Source organism: Columba livia, chromosome 5 (assembly GCF_036013475.1).
Source record: "Columba livia isolate bColLiv1 breed racing homer chromosome 5, bColLiv1.pat.W.v2, whole genome shotgun sequence".
Lineage (NCBI taxonomy): Eukaryota > Metazoa > Chordata > Aves > Columbiformes > Columbidae > Columba > Columba livia.
Genome location: NC_088606.1, coordinates 34,216,702 through 34,241,313, shown reverse-complemented (window position 1 = coordinate 34,241,313; position 24,612 = coordinate 34,216,702). Strand labels below are relative to the sequence as shown.

Genomic DNA, 24,612 nt, shown 5'->3' with positions numbered 1-24,612 from the left:
AAAGTGATTGAGTCCATATTGTTGATGGGAATTCTTGTGCATGTACACCTATACAGTCATCATTATGGTACGAAACATCACATTCAGTGACTTTGGCACCTTTATTTAATGGATCAGTTCTAGATGCAGGCTTTCATATTGCCCTGCAGGACTCAGAACAGCATCACTGCAAGGTTACAACAGCAGGGTGCAGTAGCTTCTATAATTATGATAGGCTCCTTGTTCATGGGCAAACACACCCAGAAATGATGCACTACAGCCTTCTTCCACACATCTTGGCTTGGGCGCCTTGCCTTTGCCAAGTAGGGTCTTCCACTAAATGTTTGGGAACCAAGCTCAGGCCATTCTCTCCATTTGCCTCTTTCCAAATATTGATCTGCTCCAGATCTTTTCTGCACACATTACTGGCCAAATGCATCTACGGGCTAAAGCCCAATTGCTTGCGGAGTTTTCTAAATACCATGGTACAGTGTTCTGATGAATTTCACACAAATAAAAACTTAGTTTCAAGCATGTTCTTTTTCGCTGCCATAAGACAGCCACCACACACACTGCAGCAACAGCAAATATTGTTATTAAGTACTGGGATGGTTGTGTGACAGCAGAGCAACATTTTTTAAAACCCTATATAATGAGGGATAACAACATACAGTCAACATACAAATTCCATTAACAATGAATGAGAGGAAAAGGAATTTGAATGATTGCAAATGTGAGTTAGAGTGTGAATGCAGGCACAACTTTTTGGGTAAATAGCGTGATCCCCATATTATGACCAAATGATCTTATTTTCAATTTCTATAATTTTCGTAGATCCAAAAGATTGGAATAAAGCTTCTGAACATGAAAGCTGCTCCAGAAGAATCAATCAAGTACTCCTGTCCCAATTTACAAATAAATACTACCAGCCTAAATAATCTTTTATACAGCTAGACATCGTAAGCTAATATCATCACTTCAAAAATTGCTAACATAAGGCATACTTGACAAATTTTGTATTCATTTCTACATTTAGAAGTGGCAGTCGAGTCAAATTTTCTGTATTTTGCCAAGAAGTAGTTGGAAGCTGGTGTTACAGCACCAGAAGCAAATTAGTCTACAATCGTATATTTCAATTTTATTTGCATGATGGACTAAAAATCTAATAAAAATGCTAATTTACCCCATCAAGTACAAGCTTCTTAATCGGTAATGCAATGTTGAAGGAAAGTTTTATAGATATATAACAAACATAAAAGTAGCCCTATTAAAAATCTGCATCTCTATTATACAAGGTTTTCCCTTGTAGCTGACCACGAGACCCAGTACCAAAACCAGAATAGCATTATCACACAATGAACTTTATTATATATTTACAGTCCATAGTCAACACAAAGCTGAGGCTTCTAAGATCTGTATAGATTCATGATAATGCAATGGTAATGAGGTTAAAAAATGTGTAACACATTTAATCTAATGTAATTTAATCTAATGTCTGAGGTATATAATAAGATATTTTGTACCGAGCTCCTTCACATGAAGATTGATTGCATATATGTACTTAAAAGCATCAGGTTATGATTCTGCTGTAAACTACAGAACCACATAATCAATAAGTGTTTGAACATCCTGTATACACTGGTTCACTATGGGACAATCCATCAGATGGAAGCACATCTACGCTTGCATGTGGTGCAGACCTCTTGGCACCAAAGCTCCATCCATAAAGAAAACAGAGGTACTTAGCAGGCTCCAGTGTGCTATATATACACGTAAGTTTAAACCGACTGCCAAGAATTCCCTTGACTGAGTAGAAAACAATCTTTTTATATTAATGTAAAGGATTGTTTCCTTTAAGTATAAGTGTCCAGGATCGTTTAAAGGTTTTGCCTTTCTTTCTAAAAGAGCTGGAGACAATAGCACCTGCTCTGGTGCCATAATTTAGCACACTTGAGTGATTTAATAGCATTAGCAAAGGTCATTCCTTATAAATTCTGACAAATAGTGCACTCCGTAAAGACTGCAATAATAAAGATTAAATGCTATGAATATACCAAATGGAGGCATTATGTAGAGTAATTCACAAGCTGCAGTAGTTTTTGCATTTTAATGTTACTGATTTGAAGAAACATTAGAATTAAATACACTACAGCTACTAAGGCAAAACACTGTGATACAAATATATACAGTCAACTACAAAAATAGCACAGGATGCATCTCTTGAATCTTGAGGCAGAGACTGAAAGAAAAGACTACTCAATATGAAGGAACTTTTCTTAATTTCTTATCCAAGGGAAGCACAAGAGAGACACCATTGTTAAATTATTTGAACCTGGGCTAGCAAAGATCCAGAATAGTACAGAGAACATCCTTGTACTGAGAAAAGATGGGCTAGATAAGTCTGGTTTTCCCATCTCTCCTTACCTCTTGCATGAACAGGCTTCTGTGTGCCACACACTAGCAAAAATCCCACCAAGACAATAATCTCCCTCTGATGTGCAGGATTTCTCTGTCAGCATGTAGTTATTTTACATCCCTACAGGATAAACTAGAAATTTAGGTCTTTTGGACTGAGGCCAGTATTGTCATAAGTAAGCTTTGGATTTCATTTAAAATATATGCATATATGTATGAAGATATGCATCTTCTGGTACTGGTCCTGAACTGTTGTAGGTTAGAAAACAAAAATGGAACAATGTCTCTCTCCTCTTTCCTGTAATTCTGGAAAAGCCTTTAATCATGTCACCAACTGCTGGTATAATCTAAATTAGAGATACTTGGAATTACTAAAAATTTCAAGTGCACACATTTTAGTTGTTTTCTTTGTAAGCAATACTGTCTCTATGGGTGAGAGGATAACACAACTACAACGGAAAAGAAAACACAAAGAACAAGTAGTTTCCTGAGAGTACTCAATATTCCCCTGATCAAACACATCCAGTGGAAATGCTGTTAGTCCAATGAAGTTCTAGGTGCTGCTACCCATCTGTTGCTAGTGCAAAGCACAACTGAAACCAATCTACTCTCAGAAGAAATGCTCCACATCAAATACAAACAGGCAGTGCTGCCCCTCAGAAGAGTAATTTTAGGAAAATCAGTGAGAATGCATTTTCAGAAGTGTAAAATTATTGCAGAACATTTAAAGGCAAATAAAGGGACAAATCTGCCTTTCAGTCTGATTGGAACAGTTTCCCATGCCACAGTGTAGATGGGGTTACCACAGTTCCAAATTCAGAGAAGAGGTGGTTTGGCCAGTCTTAGCAAGGAGATACAAATTAGAATGGATCATGAGTATTTGTTGTAAATAAATCCCAGATCCCAAACTAGAGCCCTCTACTTAAAGAGTCATGCTAGATGCCTTAGTTTTCATTATTTTGCTCTTAAACTTCATGAAGCAGATTCTTAAAACATCCAAGCCCTTCCCAGATGCAGAGAGGATTCCTCCCCCTGAGTAAGAACTGCACCTCTTACCATCTTGACCTGTACAACCTCCAAGCAAATATGAGTTGCAAGGGAAGCCCAGTATACCTTATCCCATTTGTGTAAGATTCCTGAAGGAGTAAATAGATATTAATCAGAGATGCAATAACATCTTTGCTACATTGCAAAAGCTTCTGATAATCTAGACTTTTAGTTCTTATCACTAGTAAAAATCTTCAAAATTTTTTCCAGTGTGTCCTCTCTGATACAGAAATAGCTCTTTTTCCTTTCACTGTGACAGTTTTCCATACTACCCTGCACTTCCCTCCCCAGTAATCTTGCCGTATCTACCTTTGCTGTGTCATTGCCACATTCAAAAGCAATGTCTCATCTCTAATCAAAGGCAAGTTTGGGAGAATGCTTTCTGGTGCTCTTGTATCTTAAAACTGGACACCACCTGCTAGCTTCCTTTTTCCTTCCCTTTATTATCTGTGAGACTACCCACGATGTAACCTGATTAATTCAAACTGCTCAAAAAAATCCTGAATACAAAAAATGCATTTTCCTTACGGTTTCTAACATCACTAAAAGCTTTACAGTCCCAAAGCCATTTCCTCTGTGTGCCTTCAGCTAGCTTCATCCTAGAGAGTCTTATCCTAGTTGCTGAGATTTATTAAGATCAGGAAATGAGAGGCAGTGAAAAAAAATTATAAAAAAATAAATTATCACATTCTCTCTATTCCACAGAAGCTGCTAAATAAAAGAACAGAGAAGGAGAAAGAGCACAGTAGAACCAAGAACAGAAAAACGCAAACCTAGCTGAATTCCTCAACCATTGAAGAGCATTGTCTCAGGAAACCCAAGAAAACTACAACTACACATATTCAAGCACACCAGATTCCAGAGTCAGCTTGTCTTCTCCTTAATGACACAAAGTTTCTTAAAACTATAAAGATTAATTTTATTTTTCTTTGCAGAGGGACAGATTACTTTCAATATGTTTTCTAAAGGCCTGAGTACACATATCACACAATTACTGACCCTGTCTTCAAGAAATAACTCCATTTTAGCCCATATTTTAATTACAAACAGTATAAACATTTAAGATATGAAATGTTTTTATTGTGAAATGATTAGGACCACAGTAATCCTCATGCCCGTCTCACAATAAATTTATAACGGTAGCTTATATGCTGTTATTATTCATTATTCAAATTGCACACACACAAAAAAAATCCAGTAGCTGACTTGCTGACAGAGCGCAAAAGCAATCTCTGATGCTTACCTTGGTTGAACAGTCCTCTAATGGACTATATTAATTTGCCCTTTGGTCTGAACAGAAAGCTTTTGTGCTGTATGGTGTGGATGAGCTCACCCTTCGTATAAACACAGTGCAACCTGCAACACGCAGCGACAGTCCCCCTGCCACGCTGGCTCCCAGCTACCACAGATCAGCAGAGCGAGGGGACAGCGAGTCCAGCAAACAGCACCTGTACCTGCCACACCACCACCGTGCTGACAGCCATGTGCACAGCGCACGGCTCTGTGAAATGGGGCAACAAAAGGAAGCTGGTGCCCTACTTAATCCCATGAGGGACAGGATGCTATTTCAATCCTATAAATGTAAACGTGCCAATGAAAGATCGGAGCACTTTTTTCCACTGGCATTTACATCAGCTGCACAAGAAGCCCAGATGCTCCATCACTGTCAACACTGGTAGAAAGATACTTCCTTTGCTCCTGTAACGTGAAGCATGGAGGCAACAGAATTGCCCAGAATGGGACCATGTTTTTTGTCTATTGCTCCACTGAACTTCAGTTTTCCTGCTCCTTTTCCCATCCATATTAATTCAATTCCATTTTTCATGTAGATGGCTCAAGGTCCCAGTTGGTTCTTCAACAGAAACATTTAAAAGCTTCACATGCCTGTGTGACAGCTGCCACCGGGGTAGCTTTTCTAACTCCCCCAAATAACCTCACAGTGAACACCAGTGTGGGGTTACAGAGCTCCCAAGTCTCTGCTTTGGTGAGCTGGTACAACCTGACATCTCCAAAAGCAGACTCATTTCTATTCAAAACTTCTGCCAACATGGCCTGAGTCAAGAGGAGGTTTCTTTTGCACTTGAATAAAAGCATTGGCACATGATGGAGAGCAAGAGAGCAGTGAGATGAAGAGTCCTGCCAGGTAAGATCTGGCCCAGTGCTGCTCTTTGGTGCTACAAGAGGGACTTGGGCCAGCTAACCTGTTGTACTAGAGCATCCAAAAGGGAGAAACCAGCATTTTCCTCTCTCCTGTTCAGTGGCTGGGAAAGTTCATCTTCCTCATTCATGCCTGCAGCAGCTGTGAGAGCACTGCTGAAAGCACACATGACATGAAGTACAGATGAAAACTCTGGAAACCTCCAGAGAGTGCCAGAGATCCTATCTATCTCCTGCACATGACACCACCATCAACAAAAGCAAGAATCTCTTCTTCATCTAGACTTCTAAAACACCTTTTCATTATGTTCAGAACCAAATAAATTTAAAAAGCTTTTCTTACTGCAAGTTAATTTAAAATTCACATGAGAGCAAGGGAAATGCACGATTTTGAGAACAATTACAAAAAGGTATAAATCCTAACTGATGTGACTAAGGAGTCATTTCATGCATGTGAAAGACAAGCACGGAAAAAAATTATTTGAAAACAAGAGCTTTGGCCAATCTTCACTGGCAGATTTTTAAATACTTCCATTGCTGGATAAAATTTCACAGTTTCATATTAAATTTCTAAATACCATCTACCAACACTAGAAAACAGAAGTAATATAACGCATCAGACAATACAGAAGCTATCACATTCCTTCTCCTCAAGTTTATTTCCTCTCTTATTGGATTATTACCCTCTAGTAACATGTACAAAAAAAAAAAAAAAAAGTGGCTACAAATCCCATTCTAATTGATTAATTTTACCTTTAGGTACATGAGAATCTACTTTATTCTAAACCCCTACAGACCCACCACCTTTCTTCCCAGAAGAAAACTGCTTTCTCCTTCAGCGGCACCTTTTAAAGATGACTTTATGAAGAGCAGCAGTAGCCTATACCACATAACAGTGGTTAGGGTTCCTCAGAAGAGGGATGTGAAACCTGCACTTCCCTCTACAGCCATGGGAAGAGGACTGCTACGCACACTTTGTTTCAAGAAAAGGTTCAAAGCCTCAAAATATAAATAGGTCCCTTAGTCAGACACACGTGCAGATAAAGATCTGGAGAAAAGCAGCAATTAATACACTTTTCTTCCTGTGTTCCCCATTGACTGACTTCTCTGAGGAGCACCCTAGTTTTGAGAATCTTCCCTGCCTCTCCCCAGACATACCAGGGAGACAAGAGAAGGGCCATTGCACCTCCTGCAGCAGGTGGGCATCTGGGAAGGGCAGTTCCCCAAATTCAGAAGTGGCAGAGTCCACGGTGGTAACAGCCCCAGCCTTCCCTTGCCCATCAAGAGGGAAACTTGTCACATTGAAGTAACAAGACGCCACCTCCACAGAGCAATACAAACACCAATTTTGCTTTCCTATTATTCACTGTTTGTCATGGCTTATAAATTCATATGGAAGCAAGGATATTATGGGACAAGTTTTCAAACATTTGTCTTTAATAAAAAACAAAGTCATATCACCTTGTTATTTTCCTGTTTCTGGAGTTACAGGTATAATCATTCTACATGCAATTTCTTCAAAGAGTTGTGCCATATCATTTACTCAGATAAAGAAAATCCATTGTAAGCCACAGCTGTCATTTGGCACTGTCATTAGCATTTATTCAGGAATTGGCATTCTAAATTGCCTCTCTTATGACATGTACCACTGCCTGATACTCAAATTCTGGTTACATTTGACATCACAATTCGGAGAATAAAGTACAAAGAAAACAATAGGTATTTTTAGTCAGATTTATACAAATCCAGATATTTACTATCTTCATGTATCAAAAATTGTAGTTTTACCATTTTCATTTTATGTTACAAATTTGAGGTGTCCATATTAAATTTTGAAATAACATTTCCTGAGGTATTTCAGTAATTTGCAAAAAAAAACAAAACAAAAAACCACCACAACAAACAACAAAACCCAAACCAAAATTAAAAAAAAAAAACACCTGAAAGCAGAGACTAGTAATGATGGGGTTTGATTTTGTTTGTTAAATGTCAGGCCTATAATGAAGCATTCGACTAAATTCACGTGTGCTTCCGCAAAAGCAGTCCCAATGTGAGCGTAACTTTGTCTTAACTGCAGCAGGACTTTCTCTATAGAACAGATAAAATAATCCACATCCCAAATGACTGTGTGGTCTTATTGCACTAAACTGACACTACAGAGCTCTGTCCCAGCCCTGCTGCCAGCCCAGGGCCTCCAGCACAGTGACCCTGGCTGCTGGCACAGAGGCCGCAAACCAGAGCGAAGAGGATGAAGCCAACACATCGCCATGGTTGCTGATCCCCAGACATCACACCCCCATGTGTCAATGGTTATTGCTTCTAGTCACCCGAGAAAGTCCAAATATATTTGGTTATAAGCACAGCACACACTAGCCCAAAAGCCCACAAGCGCAAAGGTGATTCCCACACTGGTTTCACCGAGTGCATTCACACGCAAAACAACTTTTCCAACTTTATAATACGATGATTTTACTGCATTTGTCAGAAACCAGTAGCAGTCTTGCAGGTATTTTACAGGCCAGAAAGCAATGTAATCCGGCACTGTCTGTCATAGTTTTCTTATTAGGAAAATGTAAACAAAATAGATATTGCTAGCATGCATGAGTAATCTGCATAATTTCGCAGAGAGTAGATTTCATGCAAAGTGCTATTTGTACAGAGTCTGTGCCGACAAGTCATTAACTACCAGTTGTTAGTAGAAATATTGGCATAATGTTCCAGACTCTTTTGAGTTTTATCATCTCAATCAGGCAAACAGTAACTACTATCTGAAACAAGAAACAGGTATTTATTTTCTTTCAAACTAATCAGATAAACCCCAGCCTTTTCTCAGTAGCTACAAGCAGTCTCTGCAGGAGAGTAAAAAGCTTCTCAAAGAGGCATCATATTTTCTTATTCCTACAAGCAATCAGGATTTAAGAGAGATCATTTAATGTTATCACTGAGGCTGACAGAATTATGCCTCTTTTGCAGGCTGATTGAAAACTTCAGAATGTCTGGGCTGTCGTGCCAGCACCTTTTCTCATTTTAAGTGTTTTTGAGAAATAAAAAAACCTCAATCAAATCGAACACAAACAAACCACCCATGAGGCTGTCTGTTCTATTGAATTGTACAGGAAGCAATGAAAATGCAAATGAAAATAGGACTTTGCATTTCCCATTAAGAAGTGCTATAAACCGCCCAAGCTGAGCTACTGGTGCCCCCATGTGTTTAACTGATTTTACTGTTCTCCTATGCATGGTATATTAGTCCTAAAATTTGCATTATACACATATTCCCTTCCCCTCCCCCCAAAAAACCCTTAAATATTGTCACAAACTTATAAACATGCAAGGAAAGAAAAACAAAACCAAAACCAACATAGGTGGTCTCTTACTTCATTAACTCCTTTCCAGGCAGAAAAAAATTACTTCTGTGTTTTTGAAATGTTGAAGGCATTTCTTTATTTGATTCTTTGTCCTTTAGTAACATAGATACAGCCCCCTTCTTGTCTATAGAAAAACTGAATATAGTCCAGTGGTATTGTACAGTATTTTAGTGATAAACAGCAACTAGAGAAACACAGCTACTCATTAAAAATTCCTATTTTGCTTTTCTGTGTTTTTTCTCTTTTTATATAGACTGCTAAATGACTCTAAGGTAGCTTTCTGAGAAGATGAATTAGCAAGAAGACCAAATATTATTAGAGAAATTAAGCTAATATGGCTTTATTACTTTTAGAAATAGGGGTGGGAGCAGGAAGAAAATCTGTTCAGCAAAAAACAGCTGCTTCTAAGATATCACCTCAGATGTCAAAAACATCTTTGCTTGATACTCATCACGTGGGACCTGCTTGGCTTCTGCCGCGCTGACATGACACGCACCATCTGCGGTACACAAGCACAGGGCATCAGCCAGTAAACTCCCATTTTTGTGACGTATTTATCCTGTGAACTGCTTCCACTGAGCTAACAGAGCCCTAGGAAAGGAGGGGAGTTAACGCTGCTTCCCCACCTCCCTGGGGGCTTGGTGGGGAGAAGCCACCCTCCCCAGCTGGCTCATGCTGTCACAGAGAGAAGCACCACCGCATCATAGGCCTCTGGACCTCCAAGCTCTCCTTGGTTTACACACAGCTTGAACTGCACAGTTATTTCTTAGTAGGTGAAACTCTTTGTCAGGCATTTTCCAGACTCTACTCCTATTTTAGCAGTTTGGCCTGATTTAACAGGTAAATTGGCAAATGCAAAGGGAAGGAAAAGAAAGAAAACAAACAAACAAACAACTAAACCCATGCATTTATGGATTTCAACATAAGGCAGTAATTTTTTCCAATTAACAAGCTGTGCTCTTTTTTTTTTTTTCTTTTCCCTACCCATCAACAAGAAAACTATCTGGTCACTTCAGAAAGAAAACACATGCTGCTAAATGTATTTTCTGGAAAGTGCCCATCTTTTAGTCATCTTTGGTACAGAGCAAGCTTGTGACTTAACTACAGCCAAGGTGGTCCTAAGTGTTTTTTTAGGTTGGGGGGGAAGACCATGTATAGTTCTTTGCAACACATCCACCCTCTGGTTTTTAGCATTTTAAAGTCAAAATATGATGATTAATACTGGAAAAAATGTAGATAGTTGAGATGGAAAGTGGGCATAATTAGGAAAACTGCTTATGAGCTAACAGTAATAGTATTTTTGTTACATATAAAATTACTAAGATCTTATTCAGCTGGAAAAGGTTATTCTATTAATCACTCAAATTTGCAAACATTTCATAACAATCAGGCTGCTAGTATAAAGCAATCGGTATTACGGCAGCCTAAATTTGTTTCCAAATTCCAAAGCCACAGAATTAATTTTTACTGATAGCACCTTATCTGCAAGTGCACACATATAAAGCGTAAAATCCTGGCCTTCTGAAAATTAGCGGTACTTCTGGAATCCCAGTTCGACTGAAGCTGACAGCATCCTCAGCTGCCAACACTGCTGCAGGTCTGCACTGCTGGGGTAATTTCTGACAAAAATATCTGGTAAATAAAACAATTTTATGTAGGAACACACTAAATTTATTAAGTTCCGATTGATAAAAGTTTTTATGCTGAGATGAAATACCTGGTCAAAACGAGAGACACCTGCACTCCAGAGCAGCAGGTTGATGATGAGGATGCCGGGATGGGATGAACCAGGTTTTAAAATGTTTATGTTGGTCACTGCAACCTACATTCTGAAAAATGGCTGGAAGTCAACGCTCCTGGCAGCTCAGAATTTCTCATAAATAACAAGAGTTTCATACCTAATTCTACCTTACATTACTTTAAGGCAAAAATTACCCATTGAAGACAGCACCTCAGGAGAGTAGTTAGTGAATTACCACTTTGCCATTATGGCATTTAGGATGAAAACCCTTTTTTGCTGTGACATATTCCAACTATTGTTAAACCTCCTTCTTCCCTTCCTCCTTCGTTTTCCCTTCTATTATATTGTAGCTTTTTTAAGCATTTCCATACAGAATTATTAGCCAGGGACTACAGAGTAACTATGTTGCAGAAAACTCATAGGTGAATCCTTCAAAATCTGAAACCTCGTACTGATGCACTCTAAAACCACATGCAGTTATTTTTTCTGTAGCTCAACCATAAACTACTTACTGCTTATACGGATACCACTGGGAACATCAATCACAAGTCCTCTCTCCATCCTCCTCAATACTCATCAGTTGACACCTTTACTACAGGCACAGGGGTTTTGCTTAAGCATTACAACCCATGACACTGTTTCTTGCACTGCTCAGTTTACCTCCTTGCACATTGGTCAAGAAGTACCTGAGACACAAGCAAGCTGTAAGAGATGACCAACATCAGAAACATTTTTTTTCCAGAAAAAGTCCTGCAGGTCTGTTTAGCAGATCAGAAACTGGAGCTTCCTCCTCTGAGGAAATTGTTTCTACATCATGTGACAGAGTTCCACAAAATATATGTGTTACATCCAGCCTGCCCCACAACCGAACCAAAGAAAACCCAGTTCAGAAAGGTCACAATCTTTTTACTATATTGAGTATTACACTTCATCTGCCCACAGCAGGTCAATGCCTGATGGAGCCCTTGTTCAAATGCTTCCTGTCCTCGCTCCCTGACAGAGGACAAGGTCCTTGCCTGAATCCAGTTCCTGTTCTGTTTTGTTCAGAAAACATTGGCTGACTGGAGCCACTGGGATGTCAGGAATGTCAGTCCCCTGGCAATAACCCAGTAGTGGGCAGACTGTGGGTAAAATGCTAAAACTACAGTTTTTCAGGCAGATACTGCATGTGGAAGCATTATATATGGGAATCTCTTACAGATCTAGACTGCTTTGAATAAATACCCTACCAGGCCATTTTAGCAGTTCTGTTTCCGAAGTAGACACCTAACAGAAAGTCACACGCATTGCACAGGTTTTATCTCAAATTACAGAAAAATAAATATTCAAAGAGGATGAAACAGAGCACTGTTAACTGATTAGTAACTGGTATATTAAATTCTGAAGTCTTTTACAAGGTAACAGTTAAAAGTCACTGGTACAGAATGAAATGCAAGTTTTGTCGGGTTAGTTATCCTGTAATTCATGTTCTGTATTTAAAGATAAACTCATTGTGAAAAATTACTGAATTATATGTACTTAAAAAAAAAGGCAGTATGAGAAAATATTGTGTAGAATGACAAAAAACATGTTAATCTTGTAACTAGAACCAATGCTTTCAGAACACTTTCTTAAGTTGAAGTTTCTAATCTGACACTTAAAAGAGATATCTATCTATAGACACATATTACCACAAGAAAGCAAAAGAGTGATTACTATCTGAAAAACGTACCACAAAACACACTATGAAAAGCAACGTTTGATATGAAGGTCTGGTTTGCATGTCTCTTTGTACACTGATTGATATTGTTCACCTCACAAGGCTTTTTTGCTTTCGCAGAAATTTCTCAGTAGGCTGTTAAATATCCATGCTAGACTTGAAAAATGAGTCACGCTCATCTGACCAAGATGGAAATGTTAAATATTATAAATAAACTGGATTTATCGCCTTTTGGTTTTACTCTGTTATATACATAAAAGGTAATTTTATTTAAAACTAGGAAAAAAAGAGAGAGGAAAAAAAAAAAGACCAACCTGCTTTTGCAGAAGACTGTGTAGATTATTGAAAAACTAGTGTCACTCAAGTCTCACAAGCACCAGAAAAGTTTCAACACTTAAAAGAAGAGATTATTAATCTGGTTTTGCAAACCTTGTAATTACAAAGTAATGGCAAAGAGCTGAGATGAAATGATTGTCAGAGATCCAGACTTGCTTATTTTTTCTAAGATTAAAAAAAAAGGGAAAAGCCTGGGCAAAAGGGAGATGAAGAATCAAATTACTCTCTTCTACCAGCCTGTCCCAATTGATACACATACAAACACTCATAGAAGAGGAAAAAAGGGCACAGGCCAAATTTTGATCCTTTAGTCTAATCTCAATCATTTAAGTTTGCAGAAAAACATATGTCAATCAAAGATTCTTTAGAAAATATATAAATTTAGGTCTTCAATTATCTGGTAGAAATGCCTCTTCAGCTTTAATCCTCTCGTCAGCCACCATTATGGCAACTGTATCTCTGTGGCTGACATAGGCTGGAGATCTGAATAGGGACAAATGAACAGCACAGACTTAAGAACGGTGAAGACTTGCTACACTGCATCAAATTGGTTTAATTCCCAAAGAAGGCTTGAGTGTTTCTTCTCTGGTTTGGGGCTCACACATGAACTACAATATTTGGAGTTGCATACCGTCAACATTTTGCTGTAATCCCAAAATAAAAGCTAGTTTATTACAATTCAAACGGCAATAAATTGCAACATTATCCTAACACTCTAACATTTGAGCCAGATATTTCAGATGGTTTGCATACTTATAAAAGACTGATTCCAAGGAAAATTTACTCATACTGGCCAAAAAAATGGACCTGAGCCAAGAGCATTCACCATGGCACTAGTGTTGAGGGGGTACTTGGGGGACAGGGAGGGGGGCACCCCATCCTTTCCAGTCCTGTAGCTGGAGCCCTAGCACCCCACGACCTGCAACCTGCATGCCCCAGCATCGACCCTGTCCCATGGGGTTCTGCAGCACATAGGGAGAACCCCTCATGTAAGATTTCTCCATTTACCTCTCACACCACAAACATTTGATCTCTTGTGGTCTACAAATGTTTGTAAAAATCCATGAGATTTGGGTTCTATAGGTCACATCTGTTTCATGTGAAACGTATATGTGATACATGCACTACTGGGAAAGAATTCAGTAAACCTGTTGTTTTGAGGTACTAGAGACCAGACACATCTAAGACACGATCTTTTACTACAAAGCATGTACATTAAAAAACCCCAGTACTACTTCTGCCAAAATCATTACATGCAGTAAAAGACGGATGATGATTTGAAAACAAAGATCAGGCAACAACCTGGTGAAGAAATCCGTGATTTTAAGCTCAGTACGTTCTGCATCTATATGCAAAGCATTCATTACTTTGAAAGGATACTAATAAATTCATCATAGCTCCAAGTCAAAATTAGCTACCTTCAATGCTCTGTGGACCAACCAGATTCATAGCCTGGTGCGCTGGATATTCTACCCGAGGTCTAGCAATGCCCAATTGCTCCATAACCCCATGGAGGAGCCTTTGAATATCTGCTTCAGAAACCCTGTCAGGGGTCCTAGGGCTGTGGCTGAAAGCTGAAGCCAATCCAAATGCCAGCAGAAAGATCATGTTATAAAGCAAGGAAGTTGTCATTCTGGTAGTCACTTTTACCCTGCGAAAAAGAAAGGAATTTGATTATAAATGACAGTGGGGAAAAAAGTCCATTGGGCATGCTAGAAATAACTTCTGATCTACAGTTCAGCAGTACAGCTTCTAGGAGCAGCTTAAAATCTAGCCAGCTGAAAACTGGGTTGAGGGGTTGAAACAGGAATATAGTGGATATATTCTCCTCTTCTGAAAAAAATTGTTAAGTAGTAAACTGCAGAAATCAATTTTCTGAATTGCATTTGCTCATAACGTTCATTAACAGTCACTGCAAACAAAATGGACCCACTGTTCCATTTAATGAGAAAACATTTCCCCACCCCCTCTATGGTTATTATGCTGTTTTATAAAGCTCTAGGCTAAAAGCAAAAAATTCTTCAGCCAGGAACTGTGTTTTCTAAGCTCTATTCTTGCACTGCCTGAAAAGTGAGTCACCAGAAACTACTGAACAACCTGGATTATATTTTAGTACTACCTTAAGACAAGAGGCTTCCTACTTCGTATGCATCATCTTCCCAACCTGAAGTAAATAGGCTTCATTTGTTTCACTGAATGCATTTCACTAAACGGCTACTCAGTGTAGGAATTAGGGGAGGGGGGGAAGAAAGAAAAAAAAAAAAAAAAGAAAAAAAGCACACCACTTACTTTCCTCTTCGAGAGGCTGAATTTTAATCAGAAGGCTTGCTTCTTAAAGCTCTTTTTGCCCTCTCAAATAATAATTCAAATGCAACACTTCCAATCCCTTGAATAAACAACAACAAAAACCTCAGGTCCTCCTTGCCTTCCTTAAAACACACCCAGCTGTCTGCTTTCTCCACACCAGACGTTTAAACATGTTCCACTGCTCCAACCGCCCCACATAAGGCACCTGAAAACGTCTTGGAGGCAAAAATGGCTGAAAAAAACCATGATGAACATATTTCCTTCCACCGCCCCCCGCACCATCCACCATCGCTGCACCCGCCTCTGCAGGAGAGAGCCGCACATACGGCGAGCGCCTTTCTTCTTCTGAGAGGAAAAACCTGCTTTGTGCACAATATTCCCCGCTAACGTGCACACACGCAGCGCTGCCGCCACCTCCCCGTACCTCCGTGTTGCCCCCATGGAGAGCTGGACTGCAACCCCCCGCCCTTCCCCCGGCGCCCGGGGCAGCGGGTCGGAGCCCCCTGCGCCAGACTGGGCCCCGCCGCACTCACCTCCCACTCCCGCAGCGGCTCTGACAGTGCGGCGGCTCCGCGGCCGCGCATCCTCCGTGCGCAGCCGCGGCCCCTCACCCCCCTTCCTCCCGCAGCCGGGATCCACCAGCTGCTCGTAGGTACCTGCAGCGCCCGTGTGCTTGCTGCAGGGATTTGTGCAATTGAGAACATGACACGAAGTTCGGAGAGAATAGTCAAGATCTCCCTTTTCAGCTAAATAAGTCTAAAAATAAATGGAAGGTTTTGGATGGATTAACAGTTACAGAAATAAGGTATTACATATTCCTGGGATCACATCCATCTTCCTGCTGTGATTTATCTCCCTGGAGTAATACAATCAGAGGCTTGCTTACAGAATGATAGTATTACCTTGCTGCAGGTGTACAAGGTAACAACATGGCAACTATCTCTAAGCACTTGCAGGTAAAGGTCTCCAGGTTAAGCAAATCTATACACACCATCCACAGCCGAGGTTAACAAAAGCAGCTGGAAAAGGATCTTGCTAAATTAAGTTCATAGTTTAGTAGCACTTGGCAAAATGATAATTTCTAAAGGCTACTTTTAGTAATACATCTCCACTGCTACTGATGTGAATGTGACATGTTCCATTTCAGGTTAATAATCTACAGAACAGTTCTGAGATTCTAGTCCATGAGCTGCAACAGATCCACAAAGACACTTTCAAATGGAGATTACTCTCACATTCTGCTGCTTTCTAATATGTTGCACATCTGTAATTCACAGGATTAAGCAGCAGGGACCTTCACTGGGCATCTGATGTTTCTAATCTCCAAATCACAATCAACTCGATGTAAATAGATGTGTGCCTAAACTGTTCTGCAAAACCTCTGAAAGCAGAGGCTACTTCCTTTGACTATCTTTCCTGGTGTTCACAGGTTTGTCTGTCATTCTGTCATGCCTCTACCAAAATCTCCCTTTCTGGCATTTAAGTCTACCTGTTCACAACCAGCTTGCATTGATGATCAAAAATAGTTTAGTTCTCCATCCACAACACATTTTCAATGCTACATTAATATGTACCAAATATTTGGAATAGTAACAGGAAAAAAAATCAAGTCTTGCTCTTTCAAACACAAATTGATGTGACAGCTCACTGTTACAGAAAGAATCAGATCTCATTTTCTTCCTCATTACATAGTCTTTATCTTCTGTCCTATTTCTATCTCCTACCTCCTTGCATCAGCTATGACAGCTGGCAGTGGCTCTGCTGAGCCTTATTTACATCAGTGAAATGGTGCAAAACGCGGTGCTCTGGTTTCCATATTCAGTCCCTTGAGGGATCTGCCAACACCAGTGGAAGCAGAGGGCAGGAGCACACAGCTGAAAGGGGAGAGAAGTAGCATCCTGAAGCGCTACATTGGTTCCCTTATTTCATGGAACCAAAGCTTCCAGTATTTCACCACACCACCAAGAAATCCTGTTAAGCTCCTCTGCTGGCCATTTCCAAGGTGTTAAATCTTAACAGCAACATAGCAAGAGAATGAGGCAGCTCAGCGGGGCTGATGAGAGTAGATTACCCAGTTCAGTTAGTAAATCAGTGCATATGTGGGGAAGCAGGTAGGGAACAGGCATAAAGCAAGCAGTACTAGTCCTTTCATTAACATCTCATTTAAGAAGCTGAGAAGTCTCCTCCTGCTAAATGACATTACACCATGCCTTTTGCTAGCTCTGAGAATCACCAACATGAATCTAAGATGAACAAAAAGGAGTAAGAATAACTTTTGACTTCAGTATTTTCACACTTAACTAATTTTTGACATCCAGTCTGCATATGACAACCTAATTTAAGTCATTATGGAAGAACAGTCTCAGAAAAGGGACAAAAACAATGGTTTTAATAAAACCAAAAGTATCCAGTGCTTTCAGCTCTTACATTTTGCCTAGAAGCAATTTTCATACAGAAAACTAATGAACAGTTACAAGTATTTTAAATAATTTCACAACTGATGACAAACAGTTTTAATTCCAAATGATGTAAACATTTGCTTGTGCAAATCAACTTAAAACACACTATGGCTTCTCACATTCGTCTCTTGCAACATTACCAGCATCTAAACCTGCATTCGCACCATCTAGTTAACACTATTCTATTCCTTTAAAAATAAGTTAAAATGATTCTTTCATATTAAGATAAAACACTTTACTGATCACAACTGAAAATACTTGGTACCTATTGCAGAACACATTGCTGGATGAAGTTTTAAGACTTCTCACTTCTTGATAAAACTACACATTTATTTTCCACATGTTCTAATAACTCTCCAGTGTGTATATAATTAATTTACCTACTCAAAAAGGAAAAAATGCTCCCAATTTACTCCAATAGAAACCATTGTCTGAGAAGCAGCGCTCATGTAAGGTCCAACTTTGATATCAAAAAGTAGTGCTATGATACACTTGAAACTAAGTAGTAAATATAGCTGCCAATGCTTGGCATCAAGACCATTTCTTTCACATGTCTGTTAGTTTTGCTTTAAACATCTGAGATTTTTTTTTTTAAAGTTGGTACTTACTCTAAATACTGCAAAAATGTTTTAGGAGATGTAGCCTGTTTTTAAAAGCTAAGGTAATCCAGTAGATCTAACAAACATCTGTAAAAACAAGTTTGTTTTAGATGTCAAATTAATTTGGATGAACTGACTAGCATTTACAAAAGTTTCAGTAAATGAAGAAAACCTCAACATAAAACAAATTGTTATCTGTACAAGGCCATGACTCATCCCATTAAAAATATAAATCAAAATAAAAAATAATTAGAGCTAAAAAAATCCCCAAAACATACAAATTTAGTTTTTCCAAAGGTTAACCAAGTTACAATAAGCCCATTTAGTCATCATATTTGAACTTATAAGTCCACTGGTTTTGCAGTTGGTAGCAGTTTCACACGAGATATTGGATTCTTTGGTGAGCCTCTATAGCGAACTCTCTCTTTTCCTGAAGCACTTCTTGTGATTGTAGATTTTTCTGGGGCAGCACCTGGAATACTTACATTTGCATTAACTTTTAAACTGGATTTCACTGTTTCATGATTAGTTAGGTCTTCTAGAACAGACTTCGATGGATGAACAGTTGCTTTCTGTTCTTGGATTCCAGTAGTTCTGACAGAAACATCAGGCTTGTCTGATGGATTTAAGGGCCTGCAACATGATTTGGACATTACATCTAGCTGCTTATGAGCTACAGAAACTTGGTCATACATACTTTTGCTCCTGAGCAGCCAAGCCATGGAATTCTTTGAGGGCTTTTCTGTGCAGGAGAATAGCGCAGAATCATAGCTTGAAGATTTAACAAGCTGTGAACCAACATCACCTGTTTCAAACTGCTGGGAGCTTACAGACCGTCTGTTAGCCTCCAATAAGGAATTAATTCTTCTTACAGACTGTCGAACAGGAGTACGTTGAAACTTAAGAGGTGGTTTAGTTTTGCTTGCAGAACTTGGATCATTTAGTGAAAGCTTGTTGAACCATTGTATGTGGTCAGACACCTTTCCATGGTCAGAAACAGCTGATGTTTTAGTTAAAGTTTTACCAGAATTTTCAGCCTGCACGTATTGGTTGCCTACTTCATTTTGTGATCTAGGTAACTGTGAAGTAGGAAGCTGTCCTGACACACAAAGTTTAGCAGTGTCCTCTGCTGAATTATAGCACTCTACCATACAGTTTTCAGCTGCTCGTGAGTATGTTAATTCTATTTCCTCTTTTCTTCCAGAGGAATCCAATTTGTTTAAGTCATCTTTTGATGAACTGCTCTGAATAGTCAGCTTGTCTTCCTGGGCCAGTACTTGAGGCACAGGAAGTTCTGTTGCATTTTTTATATCTGGTTTTGGGACCTGAAGTTCAATTTCAATAGAAGTTTTGAAGTTTCTTTTCTCCAAAACTTTCATTTCATCTTCTTTTGATTGCTGTTTATCAGTAGCATAAGATTGATTAAATTGGTACGGCAGTTCTCCGGATTTTGTACTTGCTAGATTTTCAGAAATTTCTTCAGCTAACAATTCTTTTTCTGGGCTGAGTCCTGTGAGACACAGAGTTTCACCTGCTACATCCAAGAAGGAAGATTTTGTATCACCTGTCAAATTACAACAATTACTTCCAGACACAGAGAAGGCTTGCTTAACTTTCAGTAATGTTTCTGCAGTTGAATCGCTTTCAGCTTCACAAAGCAAAAGTTCCAAGCTGTTGTCTTGTTTGCTTACAGTTGTGGATTTGAATTCATCTGGAACAACTGCTGGCTTTCCAAACATCAAAACAGATTCTGAAAAAACAGCTCCTGTTTCAGGGGGTCCTGGTAGAACTCCCTCATTCTTGTTGATCGCTTGAGGATGCATAACAGTAGAGCTATTCCATGACATTCGGTGAACTACTTTATCACTACACTTTGGAGTTAACAAGTTTTCTTCTGACTTGCTCATATTCTTTGAACCTGAAAATAAACATCAGTGTTTAAGAATAATATCTTGTGACTAACAATTTATAGGCAAAATTCTTGATAAACTAATTATCAAAGCAACACTGGATTTAAAGATGCCGTAACACCTTGAGTATCATAGATATGAAAACTGGTTGTAATATTAAGAACTGAAATCACATCTCATCTTGTTTAACAAAAGAGAACTATTAAAATACAAGAGAAACACAAGCCTGTCCTAAACCAATTATTCTTCCCTAGGAGCCACTAACATTCAAGTAACTTTCATCCTACGAGCCAGAAACACTTATAATCCAATTCCTTTTATACCTTTATTGATAAAGTTACTTTTGCTTTACAAAAGCAAAAGGCTTCCCCACCATCTAATATATTCTGTTAGATACTTACCTTTCTTAGGGAATTTTTCATTGATGCATGGGCTGAAGAGGACACATCTTTTTCCACATTCAATTCTGCTTTCCAAACCTTGTTGACTTGCAAGACGTCTTCCAATATTTTCCAATCTATTACCAACTGCACAGCCTGATACAATATTCTTGAACAAACAAAAGGTGTTGATTACTTTTATGTAATTTAGAATCTCTTTTACAAAGGAACCTCCAGGAAAAGGCTATGCAGATGAGCCATTGCAGCCTTTTCTTGGCCATACTTCATCTGTTGATTCTCTGTAGACCTACACAGGTAACAACCCACCCGCAGTAAGGTGCGCTCAACCCACATTGAACATAGCAATTCTATGCATAAGCTCTGTAATATCAGTTTTTTAGGAACTGTAAGACGTACTGACCACAAGCGTGGTGGGTTGACCCCAGCTGGCAGGTAAGCTCCCATCCAGCCCCTTGCTCACACCCCAGGGGAAGAGAAAGAATTGGAAAGGCAAAAGGAGTAGAGCACAAAAAATACCCCAAACCCATGAGTGATGCAAAAGCGTCACTCAGGACACGTTGACCAGTGCACAGCCAGCCCCTGAGGAATGGTTACTTTGCCAAAAACTCCCTGCATCCCAGTTTTATTGGCAAGCATGTAATTCTATAGAATGGTATAATCCCTTGGTCAATTCAGGTCAGCTGTCCCCTCCTCCAGCCTCTCGCCCCATCCCAGCCAAACCCAGTACAAGCTGATCCATTACTGCTATGAAAGCAAACCTAAAGCTTCTTGTACTTGACAGCAGGTCCAGTTATGCTAGGATCCCTCCATCACCAAATAAGTCCTTCCTGCTACTGAAAAACAGTGCCCAAAACTTCAGATTAAAATTCACACAGTAACAAGAAGACTGAGTTAGAAGCAGAATCCTTACCATTTCTCTGTTGCTTTTCCCCAAGCCAAACTTCAAGCGTAACGACCTACGAACCATTTCTTTTCGGCTAATCTTTGGAGAAAAACAACCTGTCTTTCCTGATTCAGCCCTGAGAGGACAGAGGGGAAGACATAACAAGTAAGAAATTCTTTAGGAGGGCAATGAAAACATCCTGACACTTATTTATGGTCATGCCCTCTATTTTTATTTCTTCTAGTGCCTTCTTGCTAAGCTTTTTTTAATAGGCACAGGAGGCTATATCAGCTATCAGATCTATCTATGTTTTGAGCTCCATTGTGCCACATTGGAAGTTCTTGTGATTTTAAGATTACTGTAAAACTTTTGTATGTTTGAACACCAAAGAAGATAATTTTAAAGACAGATTCAGATTTTACATGTCATTAGTCAAGGAATCTAGACCAATCTTACCAAATTATCTTTAGTTTCTGAGAGTTAAGGCAAATTACCTGTATAATTTTTTGCTTGCATGTCTTTTACTTCTTCTGTTCCCTGTACTAGGCAGATGACTTTCACTACCAGTTGAAGGAGACAGTGAGGTTTGTGATGACTCAAGAGACACAGAAGGACTTGCTTCAAACTGAACTACAGAAACAAAATCATATTTACATGACCTTAAAATAGGCACATTTTTTTCAGAAAAAGATTTCACAGTTAATGCAATAAAGAACATGTTTTTAAACAGCACAGATTTGTTTGCTTATTTTGTAGAGTGCTGGTTGAAATTACTTTGACTTCAGCTTTTATTTAATATTAAATGAAGCTGGTGCTTGTAGCATCCACAGAAGAGGCTGGATTGCAATTAATTGCATGCTACTGATATCGCTACCTCAATTAAGTTTTCACACTGCTATCGTCAGATCAGTTCCTCAAATTTAAAAGCTTTGTAATAAAAATTAGATTCATTCTTAATATTATTTGCAGTGTGATTTTTTCATACCCAGCCAGAACAGTTACAACAACAAATGTAAGTTGCTATCCTACTAGTATTTCATGACACAAATGCATTATTACTGTCTTCAGAAAACGTCATTGTTATCATTTGCTAATGCACGAAACAAGGACTTCATGCTAGCATGATATAATTTAATAATCAGAGGCAAGAAGTTTATACCTCTCAGGTGAGGGAAAAAAATACCTTCAGGCAAAACAAACAGAATAAAAAGGAACTTCTAGACTGGCTAACTTCAGTTGGCAGCACATTAAAGAATAAAACAAAAATAAAATAGGACTGGCTAAAGAACCTGACAGTTAGAAGCACTCTAGTAGAATGAAGTGGTACTAAAGCATTATCAAGCAATACTATAACCTTTTCTATAGAATTTTGAGGTTATTTAGCATCTAGAGAAAACTAGAGGTGATTGGATTCTTGAATCTTTATCATAGCAATTTCACATAGAGCTAAGGCCAGCTATATAAGTACTTAGGAGACAGAAGAAGGCTACAGCTTTCAAAGAGTTGGAAGCACAGGCAGTCTTCATGGATTTATATGCTAAAACAGAAACATGAATCTGAGCTAGGTGATACAGAGGGACTGAAAAAGATAAAGATTGCAAATTTGAGATATTATTGCAACAGAAAAACAATTTCGCTTTTGCTTAGTATGTGTAACACGACATTCATTGATGAACATGAACAGATTTTTATTAAGACAGGGAAGCAGGACAAGGAACGCTTAAGTGAAGACTAATGACTACTTAGCAAGAAAAAACTCTACATTTAAATTAAAAGCCATAAATGACAACTTCAAGCAGCAAGGAAAAATGAAGGCACTGTACCTGATGCTGGTGTTGAGCTGCTGTTAAAAATGCTACTTGGTAACAACTCAAAAGCAAAACTATGCTTGAAAGATCGTCTCTTCTTGCTGGACAAGCCCTGAGAGCAATCAGGTGGAAGTTTACGCTTGGTACTTGGAGTAAGAACCACTGGAGTCACCGATGAAAGGACTGAAATTAAGAAAATAAAATTTGCTGTAACAGCTTAAAAGGTTGAGAGTATAGTAAAATATAAACAGATGTTTTGTTTGTTTTTAAAACTCTGAAGGAAAATTGTTGTAAAAGCTTAGCCAAAGTACATGCATTTTGAGCAGGCAAAGCAACCAGTATAGCTTAGAGTTTTTCTATTTTGTTGGGGTATTTTTGCAAGTTAGAGTACTGGAAAGGAATATCCAATCCCACAAATTAATACAATAACATACATATTAGGAAGAAAAAAAATATAGTAACATTCTCTAAGTTTAAAAGAGTAAAAGTCAAAGAATTACAGTCCTGGCAAATTCATTCCCAATATGATAAAAAGCTTCACTGACGCACTGAAAGCTTAGTGTGCATTAGATAAAAAGCGCAAGTTCAGTTGCATAATCCTAGAACTGCACAGCCCACTGCTACAGTGATGGTAGCTGCTCTAAGAACTACAGTAAATGCAGTATCCTAGGTTCTAGTTCTTCAGTTAAAAATATTTGTGGAATATAGCTCACAAATCCTGAAGACACTGCATGGGCTTTATTTAGTACAAATACACCAATACCTACCGCTTCTGTCTTGTTGAGGTGTAGTGGAGGGTGTTCTGTTAGATTTAAATTTATTCAATGCTCCACTAACAATATCTGAAATGCAAGACACATCGAGCAATCAAATTTAAATATGAAGTTTGTCTTGCTCTATTTTCAACTGAAGTTTAACTTGCATTTTTTCAGAGAGAAATAAAGCAAATCAGTTTAAATAGTTGTTTTATGTAAAGAAAACTATAGCCCAGATTTTCTCACCAACAGTTTTGTTGCTTTCACAATAGCTGAAAAAAAAACAACTACTTAAAAAAATCATGCGCAGACAACAGAAATTTCTTGTAGAAAATCCTACTGATCATTATAAAATTTTATTTCTTCTGCTTTCTTGTAGGCAAACCTAGAAGGTATGTTGAAGTCCCTCACAGACTTTATCACTTCGCTGGACAGTTGTCTTAAAGACTAAAAGCTCTTACAGCTCTGAAATTAGGCCCACACAGAAGTTTTGATCTTGCAAAGAAGTAACATAAAACTGTTTTTGTAAAATTGTGTTTTTGTTTTGGGGTGTGTTGTGTTTTGTTTTTAAAGGCAGAATTAAACCCAGCAGAGTAAATGCATAAAGTTCTAATGCTTTTCCTGCTTTAAAAGTGTAACAAAGTATTTTTATTAAGTGCTATTGCAAACTACAGTGGTGTTTTCACATGTTCATAGCAAAGCTTAGCAAACTACAAGCCTGCAGTACATCTTTTACGGTGCCTAGTAG

General features: G+C 38.7%; 2 protein-coding genes across 18 annotated transcripts in view; both read right to left on the bottom strand.

Moving 5' to 3' along the window:
• The window catches only part of SCG5 (secretogranin V), a 30,834-nt gene extending 15,095 nt beyond the window's left edge, over nucleotides 1-15,739 (bottom strand). The window contains exons 1-3 of one of the 10 annotated variants that reach the window (XM_065064232.1): nucleotides 15,474-15,508; nucleotides 15,032-15,128; nucleotides 14,161-14,393 (exon numbers count right to left, since the gene is read on the bottom strand). In XM_065064232.1, the coding sequence (XP_064920304.1) occupies nucleotides 14,161-14,374 (214 nt within the window). In that variant the 5' untranslated portion in view covers nucleotides 14,375-14,393; nucleotides 15,032-15,128; nucleotides 15,474-15,508. The other 9 variants (XM_065064228.1, XM_065064231.1, XM_021287365.2 and 6 more) reach the window with 9 other exon arrangements.
• A 1,677-nt stretch (nucleotides 15,740-17,416) lies between these two features.
• The window catches only part of ARHGAP11A (Rho GTPase activating protein 11A), a 53,417-nt gene continuing 46,221 nt past the window's right edge, over nucleotides 17,417-24,612 (bottom strand). For 5 of the 8 annotated variants that reach the window (XM_065064215.1, XM_065064212.1, XM_065064216.1 and 2 more), the window contains 6 exons: nucleotides 23,877-23,951; nucleotides 23,125-23,292; nucleotides 21,796-21,931; nucleotides 21,329-21,437; nucleotides 20,419-20,566; nucleotides 17,417-20,025 (listed from right to left, as the gene is read on the bottom strand). In XM_065064215.1, coding sequence (XP_064920287.1) covers nucleotides 18,449-20,025; nucleotides 20,419-20,566; nucleotides 21,329-21,437; nucleotides 21,796-21,931; nucleotides 23,125-23,292; nucleotides 23,877-23,951 — 2,213 coding nt within the window. In that variant the 3' untranslated portion in view covers nucleotides 17,417-18,448. The remainder of the gene's footprint in view (nucleotides 20,026-20,418; nucleotides 20,567-21,328; nucleotides 21,438-21,795; nucleotides 21,932-23,124; nucleotides 23,293-23,876; nucleotides 23,952-24,612) is intronic. The other 3 variants (XM_065064213.1, XM_065064217.1, XM_065064218.1) reach the window with 1 other exon arrangement.